This window comes from Rhinolophus hipposideros, assembly GCF_964194185.1.
Source record: "Rhinolophus hipposideros genome assembly, chromosome: 9".
NCBI lineage: Eukaryota > Metazoa > Chordata > Mammalia > Chiroptera > Rhinolophidae > Rhinolophus > Rhinolophus hipposideros.
The window spans coordinates 21,318,524-21,339,824 of NC_138055.1; the positions used below are offsets into that span (position 1 = coordinate 21,318,524).

A 21,301-nucleotide genomic window follows, 5' to 3' on the forward strand; every position below is an offset into this window, starting at 1 on the left:
TCTAATCTTGTTTAATGTGTGTTTATGTTTAAAGACACACTATTTAATATATGGCATAGGTTCATTAACCTTGAACTCACAGCCAACAGCTCTATAACTAATGCCTGACTGAAACTTATCTAACACACTTATTTTCTCCATGAGGCACATCACAGCCTCCTCACACTTAGGAACACTAGACAGCACTACACTTGGGGGCTAATTTTAAATCTCGAAATTACCAGTAAAAAAGCATAAAAGTGCACCCAAAAAAGTGGCAATAAACAGACCATGAAAAGGACAGTTGTTTATAGTATGGAAGTGGAAATACAAACTCAGAGCATTGATGATGATAGAGCCACAAATATTGATTTGGGGTTACGAATAAATTTTACCATTGGCAAATTAGTGAATACTGAATCTGCAAATAATATGGATCGACTGTATTTCAAGTTAAACTATGGTCACCTAACTGGTAATGTGAAGATAATGAGATTTCACAGTGGGTAATCAATAGGAAATAGCAACCTGACATGGCAAAATAAACAGGAACCAACTAATCTTTCAAGGAACAGGTCTCTAAAATCTTGTTTGTAGAAAGCAGTAGATATTATACAAGTTCTAGGGCAATTTGTATAATGGTTAACAACATGATCTGTATTTTGTTAGTCGCATGATGTTAATAAATTTCTTACTGTCTAAGCCTCAATTTTCTCATGGTTCAGTGCAACATATTTCAAATATGATTAATACCTACATCATAGAGTTGTGCAAATAATCATGCAACGTGCCTGTCATGTAGTAAGCACTGAATAAATGGTAGCTGTTTTTGTTGCTGTTTTCCATCACTATTATTATTAGGAAATGAGAAACAGGGTATGGAATATTCAAATCCCATCAAATAAAGAATCATATATTCTGCAGCACCTAATTGAATCGGAAAGTCAAAGTCTGACATGTCTGGGCGTCTGTTTTTCTAATGAGGAGTAGACTCCCTCTCATCCCAACCCATCCTTATGCGAGAAAAGCTACCTGGTCTCCTAACAGCGAGCACAACCCTGAAAGTGGGCTTGTCCATGACCTAATAGTGGGCATCTTGGTAACCGATTTATCATGATTTGAAAACAATTTGAAACTTACCTTTACTTTGATAAGAGTAAAGTCATCTTTCACTTTTGTAGGACGACTAAATGAGCCTCCATCATCCTTTAAACATAACTCTATAAGACACAAAATTTTAGAGGAACCAAGGATATCTTGGTTAGTTTAAATATTAATTCTAGCTTATAAAACTCATCATTAGTTGGGAAACTGTCCATAAATTTAATGCTAAAAAACCCACAATGATATATAGAAATATATTGCTATATCAAATAGTCTCGTAAACATCACACATTAGAAGACAGAGACTGATTCTTACAGCAAATCAAACAACTCTGGAAGGATCTTTTGGATGCTTAATGATGTTATTTGAGTGACCAGCTACTGATATAAAGTACTGGTTCCTCCCCTGGAATTCCAGAACCCCTTAAGGTCTTCAAAGTATTTTGGGTCATCCAGATATTTATATTTCAATGAGATCTCCTTGGAAGCATCAGTTCTGCTGATTTACACAAACTCATTGGTCCAAGAGCAGAGAGTAAGACCATTTGAAACAGCACATCCCACAATTCTCAAATATCTCAAAATTCCCACCCACAATTCGAAGCTGGCCCTTATTTTGAGATAGGGAGAACTGAGGGAATTTAGATCACAGACTTTGCCTGCTGTGGTAAAGCAGGCTTCTAGACTTCCTATAGTAGAGAGAGAAAAAAAAAACTACAAGGAATTACTTCAAAAATTATCCACCTGAAAGACTAAGTTTGCCAAGTAGGAAGAGGGAGTCTAGAATAACATGGGACTGAACACACCTGACTTCCTCTCTTCTTCCAACTCCCACCTACCTGGCTCTTCTCCTACATGAGGAGGTTCTGGAGCTGGGGGTCAACTGAGAATAAGGGAGGGTTTGAGCATTGGGCAATCCCAGCAGGAAGATCTGGGACTGAGTCTTCTCCCAGTGAGAGAGAGACAGAGACAGACAGAGAGAGAGACAGAGGTAGAAAATAAATGTCTGGAGACTGGTATGGAAGAACCCTGTGATGAGTATCAGAGCATAAGACACCCTAGGAAGAGTGTGGCCCACATTTTCCTCACTGCTCTCTCTGCTTCCTGCGTGGTCTTTCCATGATGTGGCATGATCCTTCTCTCTGGAACTGTAAACAACAAACTACGTATTCAATGGCAGTTATCTCCTGATCTGTTGGCCTCACCATATCTGAATAATAAAACTTACATTTTAAAACAGAGGCCAGTGTTACTCCCATGCTAACTAAACAAAGACAACACAAGAAAACTACACACCAATATCTCTTATAAATACAGATGCAAAAACCTTCAGTAAAATACTAGCAAACAGAATCCAGCAACACACACAAAAAATTATACACCATGATCCAATGGGATTTATCTCAAAAAAAGCAAGATCGGTTAAACACTCAGAAATCAATTGACATAATACACCATATTAATAGAATAAAAAAACAAAAACTATATAATCATCTTAACAGACTCAGAAAAGGCATTTAATGAAATCCAACATTCTATCATGACATAATCATTCAACAAACTTGGAACAGAAGAGAAATTCCTCTATCTGAAAAAGGACATATATGAAAAACCCACAGTTAGCTTCTCATACTTAATGGTAAAAAACAACTATTTTCATGGTGACTACTAATGTAGTTGAAAAACACATATGCGCTGTGGTCCATAAATCCCATCCATGGATTTCTTATCCCACAGAAATATATACTATATATCATATGGATATAGCGTTTTAGCACTATTCTCTAGAAACAAAATGAATGCATATCAATAGGCGAACGGTTGCGTAACCACGGGATATCACAGCATAGAATATACAACAAAGCCAATTGAACCAAAGCAAAGCAGTGGACTTAGAGTGGTTTTAGTGACGTTTTTCTGCATGAGAAATGCAAGGTGCAGAAAAATGTAAAACGCATCATTTGTATAAATGACAAATCCTATTTTGTATGTATATACTATATGAAAAGTATATGGATATGAGGGTAAATGAATGGATATGGATATGCAGGTACCTAAACATAAATACATATATGTGTCACTATTGAGATAAGAGAAAAATGTAGAAGAATATATACTAGATTGTTCATAGAGATTATTGAAAGTGGAGTAGGGAGTAGTTGGGGAAAGTGAGGAGAAAGAGAAGCAAGCAAACAATAAAAGAATTACCTTTCAAGTTCTGAAGGATTGCTTTGCTCTTCTCGGGAACAAATCCATGGGAAACGGTTTTCAACAGATTTTCTGGGACACAATTTATTGTTGCAGCCACATTTATTAAAAAGTATGCTTTAACAAAAGAAAACTTATTTAAGAGATGTTTTTGGCCAATTGTAACCAGAATTTGAGGCAAGCCTTTATTTATTAATTCATCAAGTGCCTAAAAAAATGAAAAAAGAATTTAAAAATGGAAATAAGTAAAATGTTTTAGATATTAGATATTATTAGCTTCAGTCCCCTTTTGCACTCTTCATTTGTTTTGGAGTGAAAGAATACAGGGATAGATAGATATGAGGTACCAAAAATGGCAGTTCTATTGACAGAAGCATGTAATATCAGAACCATTCCAGCAGTTCTATGGCGCTTCTGCCATTCCCCACCAATTTGTGACCTGTGCCTCATAAGCCCAGACCCGCCATATAATGAGAGTGAACCTGTGCTGAGAACAAGAGAGAAGACACTTTATCAAAGTAGAGAAACTGCAAAAGCTCATCAGCCATGCATGCTGGCCACTCTGCTTTAGCGTGAGTAAATATTAGAGCTACTAGGACAGGAACAGGAAGAATGGATGGGCAAGCAAGCTCCCTACTCAGCTTAGATTCCACGCTCAATCATTAGAACTCTGCTTTGTGCACACCCTCAACTCCCTGGCCCCTCTCCCATGCATACACATTTCCTTGGCAAAATCATATCCCTGTTAAAATACAATGATGAACCTTCTTGGGGACCTGTACCCTGCAGTAGCTGAAGGCTGGAGAAAATCATGTAATCACAAGTGTCTCACTTTAAGTTCCTGACCAAACCTCAGGGCTGCCTCATCATCATTCTACATTTTCCCGGTCCATTCACTCTCAATCTCTCCTAGACAACCATCTCACGCTCTTCTTGTTTCTAAATTCTAACCCTCCCTCCCTGCTACCCCTGCCAGCTAATGACCTTGCTTCCTCTACTTAAGTAAGGAAACTGAAGCAGTGAAATTAGTGTCCACAGACCCCACAGCTCCACCGTCTCACCCAGCTACCCAGGCAAATGCACCATTGCTCTCCTTTCCTTCAAGTCACCTTAGCCATCGATCCTGTCCCCACTGGTCAACTCAGCCATTTTCTCTACATCATAAATGTCCCCTTTCTACAGAGATATTCCCATCAGCACTCAGCCATGCTGTTTTCTTTATCTTAAAAAAACAAAAACTTTCTATACCCCGACTTCATCTCCAGCTACTACCTCAATTCTTGTTCCCTGTTACAGTGCAACCTAGAGTTGTCAATATTCCAATTTCTGTCCTTTCATTTGCTTATAAACCCACTTGTTCCCTACACTGAAACCCTTTGGTTGCGGTCACCAATGGCCTACACTTGACTAAATCCAATGTTCAATTCTTAGTCCTCATGTCATATTACTTATAATCTAAGACATGACCTCATATTCCAATTAAACTGTCACATGTCTTCAACAGTAAAATTCATTCTAATTTCAGAGATGTTAAATATGAAAAAAATGCATGTTTAAGACTCAGTCAATTATGGTGCTTGAGTCATCAGCGAAATTTGACCCCATTAATCATTTCCTTTTCTGCAAACGCTTCTCTTAGTTTTCAAGTCACCACACTCCCTTGGTTTCTCTCCCATCCTATTGGCCACTCCTTGTCAGTCTTCTTGCTGGTTCCTCTTCTCCTATACCTCTTAATATTGGAGTATCTCAGGAATCAGTCCTCCTTCCTCTCCTCACTCCCTCCCCTTAGATGATCTTAATCAAGCTCATGGTTTTAATTTCATTTAAATGCTGATTCTCTGCTTTCTCTCCATCTCTAATCTCTCTTCTGAATTCAAGACACATATAATCACCTTCTAACTCAATACCTTCACTTGGATGTCTAACAGATATTTCAAACTGAACATTGAAAACTGTATTTCTAGTCTCCCCTACAAATACACACACACACACACACACACACACACACATACACACACACACACACTCAAATATAAACTCCATAAGGGCTGGGAATTTGCCTCTATTGATTAATGTGTTTGATTGACTGCACTGGAACAGTAGGCTCAACAGGTTAGCTAACGTGATCCTTTCAAAACATAAGTGGATGAGGACACACCTCTGCTCTAAACTCTCCAATCGCTCCCCATTTTGTTCAGATAAGAACCTAAGCTACAAAGGCCCTACAAGGCCCTTCTCAAACTGGCACCCTGTTAGCTCTCTGACCTCATGTCCTGTTCTCCACCATTCACACAGCTCTAGTCACACTGGCCAAGGTTTTCCTCCCCATGCTACGCAATCCTGCCCCAGGGCCTTTGAATCCTTTCCCTACTATATTCTTCCTCCATATTTCATATGACTCGTACATTTACCTGTTTCAAGTCTGTTCACAAATGTCACCTCCGTGAGGACTAACCTGGTCACCCCATTTAAAATTATGACCCCCAACCTAGCCCCATGTTCCCAAGCCTCTTCCCATACTACTGGGTTTATTTTCCCCCATAGCATGGTTCACCTTGTAATATACTATGTGATTTACTTACTCATAATGTTTGCTTATATATTTATTATTAGTCTTGATCACGAAAATATAAACTCCCTGAGGGCTTGGAGTGTGGATTGTTGATTGATGTGTTTATTTGACAGCACCAGAACAGTGAGCCTTACGTACAATAGGCTCTTATTAAATACTTCCTGAATTATATTTTTTTAAAAAAGGCAGATGCTGGGGCTGGCTATTCTAGAAGAAAAGGAAGTTGTTTGTCTTTTGTGAACTAAAAAACAAAAATCTCATTGTTTGGGAGAATTTGAGGCAATGTTGACAGTGGGGAGGTCTGTTGCTGTTGCTGTTCATTCTCCTTTCTTAACCTCCTCTAAGGGTGGAAATCAACACATACAGGGGAGCCAGACATGGAGCATCAATGAGCCTGAGCTGGTAACAAAGTGCTGTTCTAGGAAACGGTTGTCATTCCGGATCTAGGAAAAGAAATTTGGATTGGTTGAGGGGCTGGGGAGAGAAATTTTCTTTTCTCTTTTCTCTCCACAGCAGTCATTTAATGAGTTTTAACAATTACACACAAACACTTGAGGATCAAAAAGAGATTAATTAGTAATGCTGTTTAATACCCCTTCCCTCTATACAGAAAATGTAAAACGTAATCTGAAGCGTCTTAAGCAGACCAACAATTCTGTTTTAATTAATTAGCTAATAGAAATCAGTTTTCCATTATACTGTCAGTCTCTTTTTGTTCAAAAAGAAATGATCAGGCAATCATTCTTTTCATACCCCAAACCACTCCTTAAAGAAGTGTTTTTAGGATGCCATGGCATTTATGACTGAAAAGAAATAAATACTCAAACATCCCAAGATCTTGAAACAGTAAAACGAAACACGTGTATGTGTTTGTATCTTCCTAATTACCAGCTCTTTCATTTCAGGCAACTTGCTTATAAATTAAAATAAACTTCAAGGCAAAAACAATGAATCGTCCGAAGCACAATTATATATGAAGATTGTGGAATAAAATGAACAATAGAAAAGCAATAAGATTACATTTAATAAAAGGTAGATATGTTCCTATCAAAATTAAGGAGAACAAAAATAAAGCAATTTTGAGGAAATGTCTCTCAATATTATTTCATGAAGATAAATACCTTATTTAATGGAACAAAAAGCTATTTCTAGCATTGAAAAAAATAAAACTATGTATATCTGTCTACATGGTTGTGTGAGCGCCTTACCTGTCCATACCCCCTTTAATAATGATTGCATTACCACTCTTGTGCTCTAACGCTTTCTAGTGGACAGATGGCTGATAGACAAAAGATTTTTTAAATGATTATTTCAAGTTATTTAAATAGTACTAGGTCATCAAAGCTTAAATCCCAATCATTCAATTATTGACAAGAACAAACAAATTGAGATGGGCAGTCTAGCCCTCTCTTTGTAAAAAAAATATTCCAATAGGCTTTTAGTCAATATTTGTTGAATTCATATAAAAGGAGAAATTGGGAGATTAGAGGAGCTGATCTTATGAAAATGTCATATGAAAACCTTTCATTAGCTCTCTCTATGGTGGTAATCATATTGCAATATATAAACTTATCAATAAATAAGTAGTGGTATATATACACCATGGAATACTTTTCAGTGGTAAGAAAAGATGACATAGCACCATTTGTGACAACATGGATGGATCTTGAGACTATAATGCTAAGAGAAATAAGTCAGACACAAGAAGTAGAGAAACATGATTTCACTGATATGTGGTATATAAAACTAGAAACAACAAAAGAACAAGACAAACAAATGAAGAAACAAAAACTCATAGATATAGACAATAGTTTAGCAGTTACCAGAGGGTAAGGGGGTGGGGGGCTCTAGAAGAGAGTAAATGGGATCTAATATATGGTGATGGAAAGAGAACTGACTCTGGGTGGTGAACACATAGTATGAAATATATATAATGTATTACAGATTTGTACACCTTAAATCTATGTAACTTTACTAACAATTGTCACCCCAATAACCTTTAATTTAAATATATATATATAAATATTAAATCAACATGTTATACACCTTAAACCAATGTTATATGTCAATTACATCTCAATAAAAAATAACTTTTTTAAATAAAAAAAGAAAAGAAAACCTTTCAAATCATTGGTTAAGAGGTAGTCTCATACTAGGGAAAAGGATACCAGTAAAAGCAGAATTGAACAAGTGGGCTACCACAAAATACACAAAATCCTTTTTTTACAAAGTCAGCCGTTATTGGATAAGTAATCAAGATAAATATCAAAGTTAGAGACTTGACATGGCTAGATGAGCAAACTGAATACACATGTGTAATTTAAAAATTTAGGAACAATAACTATTTGCCCAATCTGAAAACCAGACCAGTCTTGGGGCCAATCTTACCTTTGGCCTCAGCATTTTGAGATAACCCTTAATTAGAAATAGAAGAGCATGTTACATAGAGGATTTTCAAAAACAAAGATTAGAACTACCAAATAGATAAAAATGATTCAGAAGTTATCCACACTAAATATCCAATGTTTATAAACTGTTATCCTTACTTGTATATTTTCTTTATGAGTAAGAGGTTTTCCAGAGTCAAACGATTGAAATACCTGTCAAAATACAAAACATTAACATTAGAAACAAGAGTATTGAGTGTTCTTTTAAATAAAACTGTCAGTGTGTTCTAAACAAATTTTAAATATTTTAATGTAAAAGTACTACATGTTCTAGTCACAAAAGACAAGTATAGTAGAAAGAAGAAAGTAAAAATTATATAAATCAACTCTTTTAGGTCATCAATGTTAATATTTTGGTGTCTTTACTACCAATTTCTTTTTGATATATTTTAAAACTGTATATATGGATTTATGTTCCTTTTCACTAAACATTACATCATAATCATTTTCCCACACCATTAAATTCTTCGTAAGCCTCAGTCTGATAGCAAAGTAATGTTCTATCCTATGAACGGAGTATAATAACCTCTTTTGTATCGTTACACATCTAAAAGGACTACTTCCCACCATTACCCAACCATACAGCCCTATTTAAATAACAGGGGTGACTATTTTGTCTGTATTTCTGATTATCACCTTTGGATGGATTTCAGGAAGCAGAATTACAGGGTTATAAGAATACATTAAGAAAATTGAAAGGGACTGGCTTAATTTACACTTCCACCCACGTTGTATGAAAATGCCAGGATTACTGAATTTTTAACAGTATTAGCACTTAAAAAAATGTTGACCAGTTTGAGGTAAAATTGCATACTCTTTAGAAGGACTTTTTTCGTGGTTCTTTTCCTTTTTAGTGAATTGCCTGTTAATATGTTTGGCTCTAAATATAATGTTGCATTAAGAAATATTCAATTTATTTGCCACAGGAGATTGTTGTATCACTCTGGAGGGTATATCCCTCTTGGTACAGAAGGCCTTTTCTAAAAGGTGCCCCTTCATAGATGTCCATACTGATGCCTCACCCATATGCCCTAGGCCATCTGGAACTCACCAGCAGCTTCTGTGGACAGGCCGCTCCCATATGAATGGTATCCTGCTTCACTTGGACCTTTTTGCTGCGGGCATTCTGTGGCCACACGAGCACTGAGGAAAGGCTGGGAGTGGAGGGAGCATCCAATAAGGGACAAAGACTGTTCTAGCTAGTCTCTTCAAGGGTCCTGGTTATCTACACTGGTGACCGCATCAATGTTCCTGGAATGGTTTTCCTCCTTTCCCTATTTGACTTTCTCACTCCTTCACCATTCTTTCTGGAATCACCTCTCAAATATGCTACTTGCTCCAAAATCTTTGTCTCAGGAGCTGCTTTTGAGGGGCCCTAAACCAAGTGAGTGTGGGTGTATGTGTATGAGGGCAACCTGAAATGGAAGGCATTCTGTCCAGGGTGGGTTCCCGCCTGGCACTCTGAGCTTCCTTCCAGGATAGGCTCCAGCCACCCATGACCCTGAATTGGAATAAGTGGGTTGGAAATCATTATCTTACTTGTTTTTATTAATCTTTCTTAAATGTATGTATAGCTCACATTTATTTCAACATTTAATATTATAAGTGTCTTGGGTCTTTATTTAGAAGTCTGGTGATATTTGTTTTTATGACCAGAAATATGGCATAGGAACTTAACTTTTGTTTATATCAATTATGGTAAAATTGGTTTCATGATACATATTTTACCTAAAGTTGCAATTTCCAAGAACCTACTGATGACTTTAAGTAAGGACTTACTGTACTTCTTTTACAACTGAAAACGAATTCATTAATCCTTTCTTTAAATAACTAGCCTGTAGCCTAATACCATTGGTACCTATTTTAATTATAAATCCTGAACACATTTCCTCTTTAATTACACTTTTTAAATTCCCAATTGAAGCTGCAAATTAACTTTGAGAACACAAAATTTGAAGTCACAATCCACTGGGAGACAATTCACCCACACTTGTGTCTTATGATAATTAGCTGATAAAAATGAAATTTGGAATTGACCTGTCAAAATTGGCTTCAGAACTGTTTATTTTGGTGAAAGCAGTAACCACTGAAAACTCTTTCTTGTTTCTCACTCTACCCAATTGGCTTCTCTCTCCTTGACTTCCTGGATTCTAAATGTGGATGACCCAAAGGGTCAGTCCTCTGACTTCTACTTTTTCCTGTCTGCCTCGGTCCCCAGATGACTTCATCCAGTCCCATGACTGTAACTCTCTACGCTAATGCCCCCAAATGTACCTGAAGCCCCAACCCCTCCCCTGAATTCCAGATCATTTACTCTCTGCACCTACCTGCACTATATCTCCACCTGTATGTCTACTAGAGATCTCATACTTGACATGTTTCACCTCTGCCCAGCCGTATTCCCCATCTCGATTCATGAAAACTTCTTCCTATCAGTTGAACACTGTAGTCTTGCTTGACTCCTTTCTCTCCTATCCCACAACCAAACCATTATCTACAAATGCTCTACTTTCACAACATACCCAGTATTTGACCATTTTTCACTCTTTCCACCACTTTTACCCCAACCATTGTCCCATCTCACTCAGATGACATGCAAAGGCCTTCTAACTGGTCTCCCCATTTATCCCGAGGCACATCCACAGTCTAGCCCAAACAGCAAGCAAAACAGGCCTGTGAAATTGAATACCTATCCTGTCCTTCCTCTGCTCACAGCTCTGCAAGATTTCCATCTCATTTAGAGTAAACTCCTGATCAGACCAAGCCCTGTGAGGTTCTACAGGACCTAGCTCCTGGGGCCGGCCCTCTTCTCCTCCTCGGCTTCCTGTCTGTCCAACCTCACTGGCCTCCCTGGTTTTCTTCAGCCGCACCGTGCAGGCATTCCCCCAGGTCCTTTGTCTTTGCAGCTCCTCCTTTTGGGAAGGTTGTTCTCTTGAATTCTTCACCCTCAAAACTCCCAGATTTCCCAAAGCACTCTGACAAAAACAGCCACCTGTCACTCTGGTCACTTTGTTCCCCTAACTCAGCTTGACTGTGCTCACAGCACGTCACTGCCTGGCACATTTACGTGCTTAATACGTTTATTGTTTGCCTTCCTCACTGGACTGCCCAATAGTAACATGCCCCCAAGGAAGGCTGTAACTATTTATCTCTTTACTGCTCCATCCCCATGCCTGGGATACTACCTGCATTCAGTAAGCTCTCGATAAACACAAATAAATTAAAATATGATTTTAATAACAAAATGGAAACCATTTACAATAGGGAAAAGCTGTTGACTGAGAAGCAAGCCAGGAAATACTGCTAATTTTACTGAGGTAAGAAAATGAATTCATTCATGCCACAGAAACTAAATAAAACCCAACTGATTCCTCTATAAATAGACAGATACTTGTATATACACATACACATATCCTATTGCCTACTGAGCGTCCCTATTAGGATTTTCTGTAGATCTTACCCTATTACAATAATTATAATCATATTGAGAAATAAGCAGCTGTATTTCAGGGGAATATGTTGAATGCATTATATGTAAATATAATGTCAGCTTATGCAAATAATTTTCAAGACTTACATCCTATTCCCCAGCTTCTTTTAGGTTCTCAAAATTGTAATCCCATCAGCATGTAGCTGTCTGTCAGTTCCACTCCTCACACATACAGTCTCCCCCAAGAAACTGACTTGTTATCTCCTTTTATTTTCTTTATTGCTGGCCCATGAGGGTCCATGCATCTCCCTAAAACAAGATCACTCACTGATTTCCAGATCACCATGAAAACTGAAACACAGGAAAATAATAGCTCTGATTTAAATTCTGATTTAAATATAAACACCAGTATTCATTTTTAAGGAGGCTTCAGTTTACAATTTACAAATACACATTAAGCAAGCAACTTCCCAAAGTCAAAAAAGATGAGACAAACTAGAGGACTGTTCTCTCCTTACAGAAATCAGGAGAAATTTGAACACAGGCTTAACACTTTCGTATAAAGTATATAAGTCAAAAACATCCAAATAAAACATGAGCGAGACTGTCTGAGAAAGAACACTAACCAGAAATTATATGATTAGACTCAACAGTCTAACAGGTAGTGGCTGAAAAATGCATCTCCTGAAACAGTCTCTGATAACTATAATACAGATCCAGAATTTCATTGTAAAAATCTCCTCCAAGACCACACTCCCTCCCCCCTCATGACACCTTTCCATTCCAGACAAGTGAAACCTTGTAAAAGCCTGATGTTAGCTATAACCATGCTTACAATGAGGTCTGCCACACCAGAGACTTGTAAATACACGTTTGTGGACGCACTCCCTAGATTTTAGAAACACAGCCTTCAAAAGGTAAAGAAATGGCTTTGAATCAGATCAGCAGGTTTACCTTCACTTTTCCAGCAGCTTTAGAACCAGCGGGTATTAAGGCAGGCATATTTTTTCCATGAAAAATCTGGGACATCTCATGAAAGGCTTCAGAAAAGAATCTTAAATCTATAAGGACTTCTATCTTTAAAGGATAGAAAAAAATGAATTTTTAAAATAAAACATTTTGTTTTACTTACAAAATAAAAACTTTCAAGAGAAAAATCATCACTGAGATCCAGAACTTCTGCTTAATGTTGGTAAACGTGTTATAAATTAATGTTTAGTAAACATGGGTGATGGAGATGCATGTGTATGTGTGGAAGCCAGTTTACATGTGCAATGGACTCAATAAGAAGCTAATAAACAACAGCAGGCCGCTGTTCAAAACAATGGACATCTGTCAGATGTGGCTACTTCATCACAAGCAAACACATAAAAATATGATAGGCATAGAAGAGTTAAAAAAATAATTGAACTTATTTCTGTGTTCCCATGGTGAATTATGGTCTAAAAGAAAAACCAAACCAAAACCCTCCTGATGTTCTCTAACACTCTGAGGAGAGTCAAACACACCAGGGGATGAACTCCACAATGTATCAACATAGAGACAACGATTCATTTTCTTATCCATAATTAATGGGCACTGTCAATTTTAAAGACATATACTCAACAACATTAATTAATCAGTAACTATACACTGTGCATGGCTTATTTTGAATATAATCCAGCAGGACTTTCAACCAGGAAATTATAGGAAGAAAATTTCTTGATCAAAATCATTTATTCATCCAACATATTTATTGAACACCTCTTATTCACCAAGCCCTCTGGAGCTTATATTCCAGCACGATATATATATATATATATATATATGGCCAAATTTAAGGGATACATAAAGATATACACAGTAAGAGAAAGGGTAGAGGTTACTGATGAAATGTTCCTTTCAAAACTGTGGTCAAAAAGAACTTCCCTGAGGAAAAGAGAAGAGATTTGGGAATGCTGTAAGGGAGAGAGACATGTGAAAATCTAGTGAAGGGACCTCGATTACAAAGGTCATATGGTGACAGCAGCAGTCTAGCCATTTTGGTGTGCTTAAAGAACAGCCTGTGTGACTGGAGCTTAGGGAGAGCAGGGAAGAGGATTGAGAGGTAGGTGTGAATGGTGGCCTGTACAGCCAAGTGGAGGCTTGGGATTTTATTCTTGGGTGATAAGAAGTTAGTGGAAAGTTCGAACAGGGCAGGCCCTAACCTAACTTACATTTTGAAGACATCTAGTGACTTTCTAAAGAATAGAGAAGGATAAATTATGGAAGCAGGAAATGAAATACAAAATTAAATGAAAATTATATATATATATATATATATATATATATACACATACATACATACATACGGATGTATGTATACATGACATAGTAAAAATAAATTCAATTAATCCTCAACATGGATACCTATTTTACTCTCTCTTTTCCTTTAAGCACTATCTTAGAAATCTCGAGTGTATAAATTTGAAAGAAATAAAAAGAAGGTAAGTTAGGGGAAAACAAGATGTGACAATAACATGAAAATAAATCATTAAAGATTAGGAGAGTATTTTTAATGGAGAAGAGAACGCTTCTTGTCTATTGAGTTGCATCCTTTGGTTCTGGCCTACGGCACCTTGGGTTCTAATCTTCCTAGTGCTGTATCACATCAAAGTAGGCTCTTTCTGACTTCTCCACGAACATCTTTCTCATTGCTCCAGGGAGGAAACACTTCCTCATCTCTGTGTGAGGTGAGTCTCCTCTAGTCTGGACTATAAGATTGCTATACATGGACTACCTATAACTGTTAAGGCTACTTTGGGTTTCAGTTTATCATACTAACATGACCATCTGAAAAATCAATGGTGACAATAATAGACCATATATTTTCAGAAATGACAAACACCATGAACACAAACAAGCCTGATCAAAAAAAGAATTACCCATATATCAACCCTTCACTCACACAAATACAGAGCAAATGATAGGTACCCTTTCCAGGAATGTTGGATATTTGGAGACTACAAATCTTTCAAGATGTTAGCAGTTCTAAAGTGAAGCCAGACAAGTTGATCGTAAAGAGGTCTTAAAGCTTTCCCTGAAAGACACTAGCACACTGTAGAAACTGAACAGGGTGATCCATTGCTGTTTGATTTGTCAAAACATCACTGTTTGCTGTTTCCCAACTATGACTTTTCTCTCTCAGTGAGTGGAAACTCACTGACCCCAATTTACTTCAGAAAGGTCAGGCAAACTCTGCTCACAGAGGCTGTCATTCCTTCCTTTGAAGGAACCATTGGTTGCCCTTTTTCATTACTTCTGTTAAAACCCTAGTTGGGTTTTTCAGTCCTATTATGCCAGTAAGATCTCACTTCCATCTCAGTCTGCTCCTGACACTATTACCAGATACAACTGATCACGTCCTTCTCCTGAGCAAAATTCTGTAATTAATTCTCCCTGCCAACCCAAAGCTACAGAATGGGGTCAACAGTTCTTCACTGGCTTTTAAGCTACTCGAGTATAAAAACAGTTGTCAAGTGTTAACAATCCAATTTAAAAAAAATAGTCATTTAACTAAAAATTTTCTTCTTTCAGTGCCTCTCCTGATCTCCTTCTGACATGTTACTAATGGTCATCACGACCCTTCCATGGTTGCCTCTTAGCACAGACCACAATAAAACTGTCACCCAATTCTGACTGCACAGCCCCCTCATTTCTCCCATTGCTCAGCCTCCACATTATGTCTCAGTCTAGAATTCAAGATTGGGCCCCTCGCATTCTCTACATCACAGACCTCTGGTATTCTCATGTTATCTTCTCCAACCTCCCTACACAAAACCTCCACTCCAGTCTAAGTGAACCACTTAAACAAATCAATACTTTCTCACCTCTATATCTTTCACACTACTGTCTGCCAATAATGTCCCCTTCTTCCTCTCTCCTGCTCAGTTACTTCTACTCTTCTCAAGCCTGAATCGTATCTCCGTAGTGAAACCTAGAAACCCAAAGCCATGTTTCGCTCTTTAAAACTCCTGGAGACGGTGCTCATCATCCTCAATTAGAAACGACCAAGTGGCAGGAGCACACGTTATTGTCTTGTGTTTATGTCATTTCCTCTTCCCTATTTTCACATCCTTAGAAACAAGGACCATGGGTTACATTTCTTTGATTAGAGTTACTAACATGGTGCTTTTATTTAGGAGGTACTCAATAAATGTTGTTTCAGAGGTAAAGTAATAAATAGTTACCAAATATCTTCTAAGTAAGTTCCCATTAAACACTAAAGAGAGTGTGGATAGTAGGTCCTTGATAAATGTCTATAGATTTCGAATTCAATTCAGTAATTAATTACTGAATATCAAGAATATAAATGTATTACTCAAGATGTGACACAGAACTAAAAGATGAATAAATATAGGCCCAAGCCTCAAGAATTTTGCAATCAAAGAGAAAGAAAAGCTTGCATGCATTTTTAAAACAGTGTTATTAGAATTCAAAAGCAGGAGAACTCTTAAGAGTTCAATTAACTCAGAAAGGGTGATCCAGAAATTCTCATTTATAACTTATTTATTCCTGAGTTAAAATATATTAAGAGTCCGCACCAGAATTCCTCTTAGGGAAGGTACTGTCTTTATTTAGAAACAGAATGTGATGGAATATTTGGGTCTGAAAATATAGGCCCAAGGGCAAAATCTGGATGGAGAAACCAGTTTAAAAGAAGTCTAATTTTCCCTCATTAGAAAAAGGGAAAGATTTGGAGAAAAAGGATAGAGTGCATTACCCAAAAAGGAGAAGAAGGGTTAAGCTAGTGGTGTGCTGGAGCCCACTCCCTCCCTATTGTAAGAGCTAATTGTGCAAATCTTGTCCCAATTCCACATTCTACAGTCAGTAACGCCCAGTTGGTAGGCTGAAGTCAGCTATCATGAGAGCATTTACACCATGGAAAATGCAAATGCTACAAATCAGAGGTTTTTTTTCTTTTTCTTATTTTTTTTTTTAGAATGAGTTGTGAATCACTTACCAGCACACAGCTAACTAAGCCATGGTATGGGAAGCAAAAGCATGAGATGTTGGCCAAGAAATATTTTAAGTTCAGAAATGTCAAAAATTCTATTTAAAAAATTTTTTGCCTCGACTTAAATTTCCCTGTGTTCCCAATTTTCAGTAAAGTCAAATATACCGTGTTTCCCCTAAAATAAGACCTAGATGGACAATCAGCTTTAATGTGTCTTTTGGAGCAAAAATTAATATAAGACCCGGTCTTATTTTACTATAATAAGACCCAGTATGATACAATAATAATATAATGTAATATAATATAATATAATATAATATAATATAATATAATATAATATAATACCGGGTTATAAAGGCCTTCGGTGAATGTGCTGTGTGTGTTTATGGTTTATGTGTAAATGAGTATGCGTGTGTGTGTTTAATATGGAATAGGGTTGAATTCCACATTAGAGATGAGGAAGTGCAGAATAGTAAGCAAATTTCCTGGATGTTGAGATGATCTGCCGACAAAACAAATTCAACAACAGTGGGAGCCTGAGACCATAGGTGACCAGGAAAAGGGGCAGAGAAAATGAGGTGCTCGAGGTTCCACGTGGGATTCAAGCCAACTGCACGTGAATCATGAAGGCACAGACCCTCTGCTGATTTCTAGGTTCCAGAATTAATCATAATTTGGTGTCAGTGCAATGAAAAATTCTTGTATGCCTTGATATACATAAGTGTACTCAGCAAAAAAAAATTCACAGAAACATCAGAAAACTGACTCTTTAGTCTCCAGTCTTCCAGGAAACCAATTTTTCAGAAGTGGTCATCTCCAGGCTGACTGATGTTGGGTGAGCCTTGTTATCAGGTGGAGTTGTTTCTCACTTTACTGTGGCCCAAGCGTAAAATGATAACTTTTCTAACTTGCTCTTTCTCATAGTTTATTATAATGACGGGCAAGTTTTTCTTTTTTTTAATATCAGTATAATACCGTATTATTAACAGTTTATTATTATTATGAATATTAGAACCAAATTAATTCATGACAATATCTTTAATAGTTCAAGAATGGCAAATGTCTTAAAAGCTTGTTACATACCTTGAGGATTCTTGCTTCTAGATTTCTGACTAGGTCTTGGCAAATTCCGAAAACAAAATACTGGTACAATGCAAGGAGAGGCAGAACCTATCAACAGAAAAACATTTTATTTTTAAAACACATTTTACCAAGTTAATAACATAATAATAAAACGTAGCCAAATCATATAGGAAATGTTATGCAAAACAGTGATTGATTTTTCCATGCTAGGAGATTATAGTGTTTGGTATAAGTGAAATGATCTACTTGGCATATGCTTCATAATTTTATCAGAACTTTAATGTGCTATCAGGGACTTACAGTTCCAAATAGATGCCACTCGGTACCCAAACCCTAGGTTTCACATCTTTTTAAGATTGAAAAAGTGAAAATGCAATTATTTATCTTTCTGGAAAAAAATTAATTCAATATATATGCATGAATCACGAAGGCCTGTGGAAACATTCTAGCAAATGAGCTTTCAAATAAATGCCAAATTCAAAGCAAAGGAACTCATAGCCACGTCCCTTGATAGCTTCTACTTATTCACCTCAATGTCAGCTGCTATTTGTATTCAATTGGAATATCCCTATCAGCAAAAAAATATTTATAACATGCCTACTATGTTTCAGGCACTGTTGAATGAGAACAAAATCTAACAAATCCCTGCCTTCATAGAGCATATATTCTACTCATTGAAACCCAAGCTTACGCTTCACATAATATTTTTATTTTACTAGAACTAACTCCAAGTTCAACACTTCTGGAAATCATGGCTATATGTGAAGGCTTAAAGACTATAATATTTCAATTGAGCTAGCCACTCTCCAGTCAGAGACAGCTGTTGAGGGGACAGTTTTGCCTAGACTTCAGAACAGCTCCAGATCTCAACTCCAAACTGAAGCTCAGTTCTGACAGCTGGCTCCTGCCCCACTAAGGGGAGATAAAGCAAGAAGGAGGTTTGGGATTCCTACTAATTAGCAGAATATTTCCCATGATTCCACGGCAGTGGATCCCATAGCAAACTTTTTATGTGACATCAGTCTCCTTAACCATCAGACTTCTGCTTCTGTAGTGTGATACAAAGTGGAAACTGTTTATGTCCTGCAAGTTCAGCTAAGGAGACTCTAATTGTCAGTCAACTGGCAGCTGCTAATAGCAATGCTTTTAAAAAGGATTAGAACTGATCTTAAATGATTTCAAACATAATACATTTTTGTACAGTTATGTGCTACAAACATAACACAATATCTTTTTCTACAATTAATGCAGCACGAAACAATGAGCTGTCTATTACCTTTGAGATTTTTCTTTTCTTTAGTAAGAAATAAAACCACACCATTTTATTGCTACCAATTGCTCGATTATTCAGAAAAATGTTCTCAATTTCTTAAGCTTCAGAGAGAAAAAGTCTCATTTCTTTTCCAGTGCAGTGGTATGTATTATATATGAATGTGACAAGGCAGCTAAAGGTTACTCAAGGGATAGAACTATTTTCTAAATCCAGAAATGAGCCCCTGTAACAATGAGAGGAGCACCGTTTTGTTATTTTTTCTAATAAACAATTTCTTGCCAAATCTGCCAAGTGTTAAATGCATTTATCAGTCTCTTCACTTTAACACATAGCTTTATAATTTAACAACTCATAGCAGGGAGAAATAAATCTTTTCAATATAAGAAGAGAGAATGAATTTAAAACAAGAGAATAGAAAACAATATATGGGAAAAAGAAAGCAGGTATGAAAATTATGAAGAAAAGAGAAAGAAGCAGAAAAAGAGACAAAATAGATGTTAAAGAGCAAACAGGGAAACAAGAGATACAAAAATAAAGGAAATGGCATAAAGGAGGAAAAAAGGAAAAACAAGATAAAGGAGGAAAATACAAAATGACCAACAGGACATACTAACTTATTTTTAGAATGAAAGCAACTTCAAGTTTATATATATATATATACATATATATATATATATAAACTTGAAGTTATACATATATACATATATATACATATATATAAATTTGAAGCTGCTTGCATTATATATATATATGTGTGTGTGTGTGTGTGTGTGTGTGTGTGTGTCAAAAATGTATACCCATTTTAAGAAAGGAAAAAACTGTATTAAAATTGTAATAATATATACCAATAACAAAAGATGAATACAAGTCACGTTTGACTTCTGCAATTACAAAAGGTGCTCAAAGTGGTTACTATCAGCGTCCAGACACTTCTGACTATGGTGAATTAGTGCTTGAGCAGTGTTGACCAAAGTGTCCACTTGTATACTTATATATATACTTATATATATATACATATATATATATATATATATATATATATATATATATATGTATGTATGTATACCGTGTTTCCCCAAAAATAAGACCTAGCCGGACCAGCAGCTCTAATGCGTCTTTTGGAGCAAAAAAGAACATAAGACCTGGCCTTATTTTATTTTTTATTTTTTTATAGTTTTATTTTATTTTATTTTATTTTATTTTTACATCCCTCACACCGTGAACCCCCCACCCCCATCCACCACCACCCCGACCTCACACCGAGCCATCACATTATACACATAAAATTATAGTTGGCATTCATTAATGTCCAGCCTCTGGTGTACAATGCCATGACCAGGCATCCACAGCATCCCTGAGGTGGTCTCCCAAACAGGACACATGTCCATCGGATACCCAACAAAATCCCCAAACACTATTGAATAAGTTCCCCAAAGTAATTCTCAAAAAACCCTGAGACCTGGCCTTATTTTAATATAAGACCAGGTCTTATATTAATTTTTACTCCAGAAGATGCATTAGAGCGGATGGTCTGGCTAGGTCTTATTTTCAGGGAAACACCAAATATATATATATATATATATATATATATATATATATATATATATATATATATATATATATAGAGAGAGAGAGAGAGAGAGAGAGAGAGAGAGAGAGAGAGAGAGAGAGATTCATTTCCCCAAAGGAAAAGAGAGTTGTAGCGTGATTTTTTTATTTCCTAGGATATTAAGAAGTGTCTGTCTTTTTTTTCACGGTTAGAATCGGTTGTTCACTTAGATGCACCCTTAACAAAGAAAAGACAAGAGACCCAAAGGTAAATTTATCTCAATAAAGAAATAGTCTCATAGTTTTGTTCATGGTATGACATGCATGACTTACTGTAGTGAGTTACATGTGTACTAGATTCCTCTATTTGAGAATGTTTCACTAAACATTCTAATCAATGTCACCACATGTCTTAAGAAAAGAAAAAGAAAAAATACAGTAAAAAGAGAACAAAATCAAATAGACATTGCTTGTGGATGCAATGCAAAATGCGATGCAAACAACATCAAAGAAAGAATCTTATGATATTAATTTATTTCATTGTGAAATACAGATAAGAATCCTGAATATAGAGTTTAAATGTTAAACAAGAAAGAATATTAGCAAATTTTGAAAAGTATAAGCTAAGTGGGGCAAAAAAATACCACCGTGAATTAGATTTGTTGATTTTTACAAATTACTT

General features: G+C 36.5%; 1 protein-coding gene across 1 annotated transcript in view; it reads right to left on the reverse strand.

The window, feature by feature from the left end:
• The window catches only part of CFAP54 (cilia and flagella associated protein 54), a 249,277-nt gene that overhangs the window by 74,401 nt on the left and 153,575 nt on the right, over positions 1-21,301 (reverse strand). The window contains exons 46-50 of the mRNA XM_081060278.1: positions 17,799-17,885; positions 12,695-12,817; positions 8,410-8,463; positions 3,292-3,499; positions 1,120-1,199 (exon numbers count right to left, since the gene is read on the reverse strand). Coding sequence (XP_080916404.1) covers positions 1,120-1,199; positions 3,292-3,499; positions 8,410-8,463; positions 12,695-12,817; positions 17,799-17,885 — 552 coding nt within the window. The remainder of the gene's footprint in view (positions 1-1,119; positions 1,200-3,291; positions 3,500-8,409; positions 8,464-12,694; positions 12,818-17,798; positions 17,886-21,301) is intronic.